At 40.9% G+C, this 11297-nt stretch overlaps 1 protein-coding gene across 1 annotated transcript in view; it reads right to left on the reverse strand.

The window, feature by feature from the left end:
- Positions 1-11297, reverse strand: part of Parp12 (poly(ADP-ribose) polymerase family member 12) — a 39446-nt gene that overhangs the window by 3676 nt on the left and 24473 nt on the right. The window contains exons 7-9 of the mRNA XM_005365851.2: positions 8896-9037; positions 4734-4830; positions 498-573 (exon numbers count right to left, since the gene is read on the reverse strand). Of these exons, the coding sequence (XP_005365908.1) occupies positions 498-573; positions 4734-4830; positions 8896-9037 (315 nt within the window). The remainder of the gene's footprint in view (positions 1-497; positions 574-4733; positions 4831-8895; positions 9038-11297) is intronic.

Here is an 11297-nt window from a genome sequence, read left to right on the forward strand (position 1 = left end):
ATTGGAAAAGTCTGTCTTCAGTGTTTGGCGTGTTCCTCATACTGATGGAGCAATAAGGACATTCGTTAGCAGTGTTCTGCTCAGCCCCACTCCCAGAAAGTAGGCCTCAAATGAGCTACTGAATTGTCCTCCTGTCCACTGCTGTCTAGTATCTTCCCCTCTAAATGTCCCTCATCACACTCAAATATCCCCCTTGTTTCTTTTTATTACTTAGTGAAATAGATTAATTGTCCCAGCCCTGCTTGGAAGCTCTCCATAGCAAAGGTCACAGTTCATCTTTTCCCCTTACACTAGCCACCTCCTTTCACGGAGAGCTACAGTCAATCCACAGTCACCCAGCCTTAAAATCCCCAAGACCTACAGAAACAAAACAGAAAGCCCACATGCATCTCTACCCTCTGGTGCCATGAGCCATAGTTTTATAAAGTAGTCATTTCACACTCATCTGTCTTTATAGAACCCCTTCTGTCCAGTTACAGGATGTGTGAATCCCATACCTTAAATCCTGGGTCCGGCAGAGCTGCAGGGTCCCAGTAGTCTGGGATGTTCTTTGGGCCTTGTAACTTAGTATTACTACAAAAGGTAAACAAAACCATTTACTCCTTAGACATATGGAAATCCTTCATGGGTGATCTCTGCTCACCAACATCACCAGTCCTGAGTCTTAGCTTTAAAAGATAAAATATTTTAAAAGATAGCAAAATATCTACTACACAAGAACATTCATCATGCCTGCCAGCCAAACCAAAAAGCCATCAGTCCTGAGAGATGCACTTTTCACCTGCATCCCGCCAACCACACAGAAGCGACAGAGCACTCAGGAAAGCGGTATACATGGGCCCCAGCCTTTACCCAAGTCTTGAAATTCAAAAACACCAAAGACTTTTTTGAAGCCTTAATGATATACACTTGACATAAAAAAAATATTTTTTAAACTGTAAAATTGGCCCCCAAACCCACTTGGTAATAGAAATTTGAGTTAAGCTCATGAAAAGGTACTTGTGGTCTATTGTTTGTCCTTCTTAAATGTGCATTCTTTTTTTTTTTACAATACACACAGACACACACAGAGTGTTAAATTAAAAGGTATCATGTAATAGACATATTACATTATGTTCTAAAAATATAAACAAATAAAAGCAGTCGTAAAAACCATGACTCAAAGGGCTTAGGAACATCACTCTGAAAACTACAATCCAATTGATTGTAGATAAATCAAAACCTCCACTGTCCTTCCTACAGCAGATCTACCTTCTATTTCTGTTGGCAAGGGACAACTCTTCATTCCAAGCCTCCAGAAAATCCCACAAATAATTTTCCTGGGAAAATATCACAGTTTAAAAATAACCAAGGAAGATCCATCGGTGAGAACCAGCCACAAGATTCTTAGTTTCACCTATTTTACCTATTAAGATGGTAAAATTATCAGATTAGAAATCAGCATTTATTCTTCTTATGATTAAAGAAAACACTTGGAACACACATGTAAGAAAACCATAGTAAGATCTTCAAGAACCTAACAAGAACCAAGTAGAACTGCTAGAAAGATAAAGTGAATCCCTGACAATAAAAACTCGATGGTTCGCTCACAGCTTCACCCACCTCAAGAGTGAAGTGCACTGAAAGACACATGGAATGAAAGCATTCAGAAACTGGTCCAGAGAGCAAGGCGGTGGGAAATGTGGGAATCCAATCAGAACCTCAGGAAGCTCTAGACAGAACAGAACTGATGAGACATACCAACCACAGCTTTAAGAAGCCCATAGACTCTCCACAGAATAAATATAAACACATGCCTAGACACAGCAGAATGAGGTACAGACTCCAAGACCTTTAAAATTAGCCAAAGGGGGTGGGGAGGGAGTGTGATAGCTTCAAAAAGTACTACTTTGACCTACAATGCTACCGCAAAAGCTACTGAGAAAAGCAGAAGACAGCAGAGTGTAGCTTCAGTGCTCTAAGGGACAGTAAAGCAACTACAGCCTAACAGTCTACACCCAGTGAAAGCTTCTTTCAGACTAACTACAAACAACCACATCTCTCTTCCCTTAGAAATCTTATCTAAGGAATTTGAAGAAAAGTAAAGATTAAAATGTGAGTAATTTAATGAAGCCCTCACAGTAAAGAACAAGTGTCTCTTAAAACAAAACAAACAAATATCAAGAGGAGAGTATGAAGTCCTTACAGTAGGAAAACAAAGACATCCATTCATTTGTGCCTAAGTGAAGAACCCACAGAGTTTCTTACATTGTCTCTAATACAATGAACAACTTCCAAACTAGTAGAGAGGAAAATAAAATATATTTTTTAAAAAGTCAACATTTTTTATTTCATTTGTGTGTATGCATGTGTGCACATATGTGTGCGTGCACAAGCACTTGTGCCACAGTATGCATGTGGAAGACATAAGAAAATTTGTTTCTCTCCTACCACCCATGGGTCCAAGGGTTGAACTTGGGTGTGTGTCAAGTTTGGCAGCAAATGCCTTTACCCACTGGGCCATTTTACCAGCCCTGGATTATGTTAACTGAAAATGGAACTAAACTCAATGTATCCAAATGCAGTTTCAAATTTTACATTAATGATGCTCCTACAGACTAAGCTATGTCTCATTCGTGTCCAAACAGCCATTGTTGCTATAGTTACTAGGTTACCAGCTACTGTCATAAGTGTTGAGGAAGGAACTAGGCACCTTTTCTGTATATGCAGGATACAGGACACAGCACTCAGCTCACAGCCCACTGAAGAGTAGGACTTAAATCATTTGTACCTTATTTTGTATTTGATCAAAATAACTACTTTTTTGTGGTGTTAAGAATCAAAACCAGAACCTTGCATTGCACATACTAAGCATAAGTCTGCTTACAGTCCCCTAAAAACTAAATTAGAATGATGACACAAGAAATCCAGAAAAGCCGGGCAGTGGTGGCGCATGTCTTTAATCCCAGCACTCAGGAGGCAGAGGCAGGTGGATCTTTGTGAGTTTGAGGCCAGCCTGATTAAACAGTGAGTTCCAGGGCAGCCAGGGCTGGCTTGTTAGAGACTATGAGGAGATGCCGTACTCAGACTTAATGCAGAGGGGAGGGGCTTGACCCTGCCCCAAATTAATGTGCCGAACTATGTCAACACCCCATGGGAGCCCTTACCTGTTGGGAGGAGTGGATGGGGGTGGGCTGGGGGAGGCAGCGGGAGGAGGGATGGGAGGGTGAACCTTGTTTGGAATGTAAAATGAATTAAAAATAAATGTTTTTAAAAAAATTAGGCAAGTTTAATAAAAAAAAAGTCTTCAGTGATTTGAACAGATTTGAACAATTACATAGGAAGAAGGCAGATGTCTTTACGGGCACCTGTGTATATATACACACTATTTTATTTTGCAAAGATAAAACACAGAAAGGACAATTAGAAGCAAACAAAAATGGTTACCACAATTGGAGCAGGGTAGTGATAACACAGACACAAACTACTGAGTATACTGTGTTACAGAGTTGGACTTTTAAACACGTACATGTTTTACATTTCATCAAAAGTAAACTTTAATTATAAGAGAAAAAGGAGGGCATGTTCTCAGGAACTTACCTCGTTGTATCTGACTCCCAAGGCATTGCTTCTTGTACTGCTAATGCACATTTCCTCTCTCACTTACACCAGATCTTTAAATGACCTCTCTGTTTTACAAACATAATAAACTTTCCCTCTGAAGTCTTCAGAGAACCAACAAAACCAAAGGGACCCACTTTTGGGCTAATAAAGCTTAGGCAGCTAACAGTATTGTTGTCTGAAAGTCCCAGCATGGCCATGGCAAACAGACTCTAAGGGGAATTTGGTACATCTTCACTATCTAGGCTATCTTCTAGTACACAGCTATGTGGCTTGGCCAGCTCCAACCCCATCACAACTGTCCAAGACTAAACTACTTTTGTTTTAAAGAAAATTTGATCAGTGCAGAGCAAGAATTTCCCATTAGCTGCAGAAAGTCTCTCTCCCCTATTGTGTGCTGCCTATGGGTTCAATTAGATGCTCTTAGCAGTCATCCTGTGACACAAAGAAACCCACTGTGAAAGCGAAGCTGGTTTGCTAATGGCTATTATACCAGAAGTTTTTTGTTTTGGTTTTCTTTTCAAGACAGTTTCTCTGTGTAGCCCTGAATATCCTGGAACTCACTTTTGTAGACCAAACTGGCTCTGAACTCACAGAGATCTGCCTGCCTTTGCCTCCTGAGTGCTAGAATTAAAGGTGTGATGGTACATACCCAACAACTTAAACATTTTTTAAAGATTCAGGTCCATAACTCAGTTATCACATTTAAAGACAAACAATAGGCTGGCTTCAAATCTAGACAGGTTTGCACACCCCAACAGGCAGTTATGTGATTTTTTTGAGGAAACCCACAAAGCTAATCTCACTATGGCTCACAGACTTTCCCAACTAGTTTGGGTTTTGTTTTGTTTTGTGAGACAGGGTTTCTTTGTATAGATGTGGTTGTCCTGGAACTAGCTCTGTAGACCAGACTGGACTCAAACGCACAGAGATCGCTTGCCTCTGCTTTCCTGGTACAGGGATTAAAGGTGTGTGCCATCACGGCCCGATTTACCATAGGTTTAATGACAGTAATATGCTAGCCATGCATGCCAGTCAGTACCCTTTCATGTAATCTGAGAAGCTCTTGTTTCTGGCAGCAAAGCACTCCTCAACTGAAAGCTACACCAAGTAAGCTCACAGAAGCTACTTACCAGGACTGCTTCATTTGGACATCCTGGGGAGACACATACTTGGGTCTGCGGCAAACCTTTCTGACAGTGCCATACACAAGGTTTTTCTGCAGAAAGGCTGGAAAACAAACAAAAAACAACCTAATGAAAAAAACACACGTGTGTGTGTGTACATTCGTACGTGTATGCACAGCAGTAATGTTCTGTAAATATAAATTAAATGGGTTGGACAGATAATCCAACATGTAAAACCCAAGATCAGTTTTAAAAATAATGTGATTTTACACACTTCAAATAGTCATAAATAAAGAAAACCGGTATCCTTAGGAGACTGAGTTTAATGAATAGAGAAATGATTAGTAATTGGTATATCAATTATGCATGAATGCTTTTGAATTGTTCCTTCCAATAATATTTAAATTATTATTTTGCTTAGCAATTTTTTCCAGCTTAGATGTAAAGTTCCAGCCAAGCCTGAGACCAAATTACCACATCTTGAGTTAATGCAATTTATGGGTAATAATTTTGCCCTTATGATTTTTCTTAAATTTGAGTAAGCAGACTCTACAGCAGTATTTATCAATCTTTTCAAATCCATGTTCTCCTTAATAAACAAAACATTTGACCCACCCTCAATCTTTTTTTTTTTTTTTTTTTTTGGTTTTTCGAGACAGGGTTTCTCTGTGGTTTTGGAGCCTGTCCTGGAACTAGCTCTTGTAGACCAGGCTGGTCTCGAACTCACAGAGATCCTCCTGCCTCTGCCTCCCGAGTGCTGGGATTAAAGGCGTGCGCCACCATCGCCCGGCTCCCCACCCTCAATCTCAATCTCAGGTTCATCCCAAGAATAGAGCATAGATATCCATCCACATTTGCATTGAAAATGACAAATATTTAGAAGTTATATTTCCTATTAAGGAAACCCTATCAAGTGCTACTTTATATCTAAATATATAAACCAATTTTTATTTTAATTTTAGGAATATTTTAATACTAAAGCTTATAGATGTCTGAATTTATCTGCTTTTGAAGATAAACTATGTAATAATTTGAGGACGTGTCCCTTCCACTGCAGCTATCCTCATTATCTACTGGAGTCCACTATTCACTTAGCTCCCTTAACCTTTCTGTTGCTCATCATTCAACCATCCACTGATGCTTTGCTCATGAACACACTGGCTTAATGACCATATATAATGAATCTTAAATGACCTTTCAACAGTAAAAATGGCTACTTGGTATATATGGAGTGGTTAAGCTATGTTAGACAGCTTCTCTAATCTTTCATTGGGAAAAAAAGAACCCCTTTTCCTAATAACTTTGTTGTTTCCTTAATTTACACTGGACACATCCCTAAATGAGCTTGCTGTGGGGAATTCTGCTGTTGACAGTCAGGGAACAGGATGTCATTACTCTGCTTCTGGAAACTTAGCTATCATTTTGAGTTATTCTTTCATGAGAAGAATTCTTACCAGAGCTGGTCATTTGGGCTGCTGTGTATATACATTTTGAAAGTGTTTGCTTCCTCATAATCAGTAAGTGTAAGTGGCAGAGTTTGGTTTGAGACTCTATTTCATTATACATAGTAAAGACTGGGTAGGTAAAGCCAATGACTTCAATCCTTTTCCTTTATAGATACTATTATCTACCAAATAATAATAATAAAAAAAAATCAAGCAACAGGTAAACTGTGATCACCTCAAGTCAGTTCACTATGAGCATGCTCTTTCTAGCTACATCCTTGTACTGAAAGTCTATTCTGTCTCCAGGGGCTGAAGTCCAAGTTGAGAACTAGAAAGGTATGTTTGACATTTTCCAGATATTTAAAAGAACTCAAACTGTGGTTAGCAGCAGTCAGAAACTGGGTCTTCACGACAGCCCTGCCTTTTCTATCCCCCTGCACTCTTCTATATACTGCCATCAATTACAGTGACTGAAACTTGGGACACTCTTGGCTGGTTTCCTCCAGTAAAAGTCATTCCTCTGGAGAACAGAAGAAACTTCGCTGAGGGGCAAGAGCATCAGGGAGTCTTCCTTAAACAAAACCGTAAGTGCCATAAAACCACAAGTCAAAAATAACTGAACAGTTCCAATGACTTCGTAGCTGCTAATGCCCCCACCGAGGAGTCAGAGTCATGGTGCCTGATCTGCAGGACCTACTGACTCTGCTCTCACTACAGGACACTGAGCTGCTTCCTGATGCTTGGGACCCACACAGCCACACTGCAATGACTACAATTTTCTGCAGTCTGAATCCTGTTTACTTTGGAGTCAAACTAGAAATGCAGACCGAACATTCGACTGTTTTAAACTTTGGGACACAGAACTCATTTTGATTAAAATATTGGCCCTGAGAACTAAGATCTAAACTTTCCCCTTAGGGGAAGAAAGACTCAAAATAAGGAGTGACTGAAGGCCCTCTTCACGTACAAAAGGGAGAGCCTAAGCTTGACTGACAGCAACAATGTCATTGGACTCTCATCCATCAAAAAAACTTTTCTTGTCTTTTGATTAGAATGGATTTAAGGAAATTGTGATATGTCAAATTGTGGAATGTTTGTTAATTCCCATTCTAGAATTATAGTATTGACCTGATAATGTTTGTAACTGCTTATAAGACATTGAGAAAAGTTTGACATGCACTGTAAATGGATTTAATGCATATGTTAAGAGTTCTAGGTTTTCATACAGTGTAAAATTGTTAAGAGGTGCTCTAGACCAGCTGAAGAGAACATTTTCAACTCAGGTGATCCTCCTCCCCTTTAACTAGGCGACTATAGCCTTTAGGAGCATGATTATTCATAAAACATTATGATCTCTCCTGACATGAAGTATGGCTCTGAGACACAGAGCCCAAAGGTATTTCTCTCCCTTAATCTCTTGTTTCACAGAGGTCAGCAGTCAGAGACAGGTTTGAAGCTTCTTCTCCCCAGATACCTAAGACAGAAACTCGCATAATTAGAATGCCTGTTCTGAAGACGGGTAAGTCTGGGTAAATGAAGGAGTCTCTGCCTAAGACCGGCGCAATCATCTGTCCTGTTGCAGAAGCACGGGCTTTATTAAAATTAACAAAAAGTGGGGAAGTGTGGGGGCTGAATTATGCAAGTCCACATTTCTGGTGGTCAGAGAATCTGAACAACTTAAAGGCGCAATTGGTGCCTTCTACACAAGAGGTGGTCGTCTAGCTCTCAGATAGTAAAACAAGCTGATGCCATCCTAACAAGTGGTCAGGATGTGCTAATGTTGTTCTGCTCCTTCTACTGTAAACTGGGGAAGAGGTGTTCTCAGTCTACATGACAAAATAGGCATGGACAGGCCATGGCCTACTCATTCCCCTGCTACCTAGGAAACAATGCTAAGAAGTTTGTGTTACCTGCCCCCTCAGTTTACCTTGATATAAAAGATTTTTGGAAAATAAATGCAGATGATCTCAGGATATGAATGATTCCTGAACTTCCTCCAGGAAAAAAAAAAGTAACTGCCGAAAACAGACAACCAAGTGGTTTTCGGAAAATTTGCCATGGCACCTTGCTGCTTTCCACACAGAACAGAGTATACAGAACAGTGTGGATACACTGCACCAAGGCAGGTCCTCTGATTCCCTTTAACATGCTGGACTAGTGAGTGTAAAGTGAGCTGAGCAGAGCTGGATGGAATGTTTGCATGGAGACTGCACAACTAAAACTTGCAGCATTCTCACAAACCAGCCGCTGAAGAACTGGCCCAATGGGTGACTGCTCTGCTTTTGTCTGTTAAGATACATGGGGGAAAAGAAAATCACCTCAGCTCCAGCTTATAGACACTAACTAAAAGGACAGAACTTTTAATTAGTGTGTCCTAGAGCATCAAGGCTGAAAGTACCTACAGAAAATGCAGTAGCTTTGGTGCTATGCCAGGAGTAATGAGATGACACTACCTAGTAGAGTCACGCGGGCCTTGGAGAGCCAGAGGTTAACCTTCAGATACAGAACAGCCACACTGTATTCACTGGCCCGATCCCTCAACATCCAAAAAGCTCCCTCTCCTGAAACCCTTGAAGCATATCTCCTTGACAGTGCAGGGCAGTAAGTATCATCTGTTGATGGGTCTGGCTCCCTTTTGGGATAGATACGCCCTCCTTTCCCTGTTTATACCAGCTAGGCCCCCAGGTTAATATGGGAGGACTCACTCAACAAGAAAAGGGTACCTTTGAAGTCTAACTCATAGTTGTGCTTTCCAGCCTGGAACTTCAAGGTAGCTGCCTGGGAATCAGCCCCTGGGACACAGACTGCCAGGTAAGCCTTTTCCACGTCACTGCTGCTGATGGTGGTCACAGGGTGCATTGTGCCCTGTAAGGGGAAATCCAAAGATGTCAGGGAGGCAAGAGGTTGTGGTGATGAACAAAAATGCTGATCAATCCAGCCCCCATTCTGGACAGATGATCTTGTTATAGGGAAAGAGGAGGTGCCAGGGAGCGGGGTGACAGGATGGGGGGTATGGAAGGGAAGTTATATGACTCTCTTGAAGCTACTGTAAATAGATGATGGTACATATAGGTCTTGCTAAGTAGGGTAACCAGGATGCAAGCAATAAAAAAGCAAAAGAACAGCAAGATGACTTAGCAGGAAAAGGTACTTGCCACTAAGGCAAATAATCTGAGTTCAATCCTTAGAACATGTAAATAGGAGAAAACAAACTGCTACAATTTGACCTTTGACCTCCACATCCATGCAGCGTCATGAGCACACCCATATATATACATACACACAAATACATAGATAAACAAACAAGCCATTTTTAAAATTCTTCAGACTAGATGGTACAGCTATACAAATGACGGCAAACTATCAACGGCTAATTCACCTAGGCCACTTAGCTGGTGAGCTCGAGAAACACTACCTCTCTACAGCTATTCTCATTCCCTCAATCCTCCAGTCAGGCTTCAGTCCCTTTCTGTGCTCATTTTCTGGTCTCTTAGAGGATCTTTTTTCCGCCAGTTATTTATTTCAATTCTCATTTTCTCTGCAATTACCTACTAGATAATATTTGGGACTGGATGGACTAAATTTGAATTCTGCGGCTTTGCTATGGTTTAGATGTGGTTTGTCTCTCAAGGATTTATGCTCTGAAAGCATAGTCTCTGATGTGAGGTAGAGCTTTAAGAAGTAAGACCTGAGGCTCTGTAGGGATGGCTCAGTGGTTAAGAGAACGTGTTGCTATTGCTGAGAACCCAGGTTTAATTCTCAGTACCCACTCGGCAGCTAACATGTCTGTAACATGTTCCAATGGTGTCCGAGGCCTCTTCTGGCCTCTGCAAGCACCATATGCATATGATGGACAGGCAAACATGCAGACAAAACATCCACATATGTAAGATAAAAATAAATGTACTCTTCACTAAGTCACAAGTTCTATAATTTAGGGACAAAACATAAATAAAACAAAATCTGTCCCTGCCTTTGAGAAACAGTACAGCAAAAAAGGAGGGAAAATAAAAAGCAAGTAGTTAACTCAATACATCATGCTCAAATATCCCACGAGTCTACGTGGGTGACACAGAAGCTACAGGCACTTGCTGGGAGTGACCTTTTCTGAGGCACAATCCAGCAAAGTTTCCTGAAGGAAAACAAGCATGAGTCAAGGCCTAACCCCGAAGAATGGCTTGGCTCTATGAAGGTGGTCAGAGAAGGGGTAGTAGGCATATGGTTTTGGAAAGAAGTATTTTATGGTCCCATAGTAGTGCTTAGTTTCTCCTTTTAAATCTATTATCCTTCAAAACTAAATTAGTAGGTTAAAACTTGGAAGAATGAGGAGGTGGTATAAAAATCACTTCCAGACAGTGAAGGGAAAAAAAGATAAAACAGGAAATGAAGGAAAGAATCAGCAGAGAGGAAACAGAGTCAGACATATAACTCAAGTCCCATCCCCAAACCTTAAGGTGAAAAGCCCCTTAACACAGGTTATCACAGGAAGAGAATGAAGGCAGCCAAACAGAAAGTAAAAGCGAGGGACTTTGGCTGTATCTGGAGAAACCAGTGGTTAAGCTGAGGAAGCCCAAGATTAGCAGCACTTGGAAAGTGACTAGTAAGATTTGAAGGAATGAAAAATTCCCATGTGTTCTAAGGCAGGTCTGGTTGATTCTGACATCAAATTTTGGGGTACATTCTAAACTCAGAAACAAACTTAGCTTTTCTGAAAATCAAGAGAAAACTAGTCTGAAACGGGAAATTAAAAAAACAAAAAAACCAAACAAACCTAAAGAAAAAAAAACAATTATATGAAGGGAGGATATACAGCTAACACTATAAAAGGAGACCCCCCAAGAACTCAAATCCACCTATGTCTCCATATCCTTGCAGCATGTGGGCACACCAATGGCATCCACATGAAGTTCACATCCAGAGATTCCCAAACTGTCCTAAACAAGTTTACAGACTGTAAACAAAAACACGGACGAGCAAAGTGTTGGCGGTGGGAGGAGAAAAGTCTCCAGCCCTGAACTTGACGGTGCAGTCTGGGAAGCTGCTCAGAGACTACTGCTGCATGAGTGCCATCAGAGCTCTGTGTGCTACATCAACAGGGCTGCCCCTGTCTCCCCCCCAGAGCCAG

This window comes from Microtus ochrogaster, unplaced genomic scaffold, assembly GCF_000317375.1.
Source record: "Microtus ochrogaster isolate Prairie Vole_2 unplaced genomic scaffold, MicOch1.0 UNK4, whole genome shotgun sequence".
Taxonomy (NCBI): Eukaryota; Metazoa; Chordata; class Mammalia; order Rodentia; family Cricetidae; genus Microtus; species Microtus ochrogaster.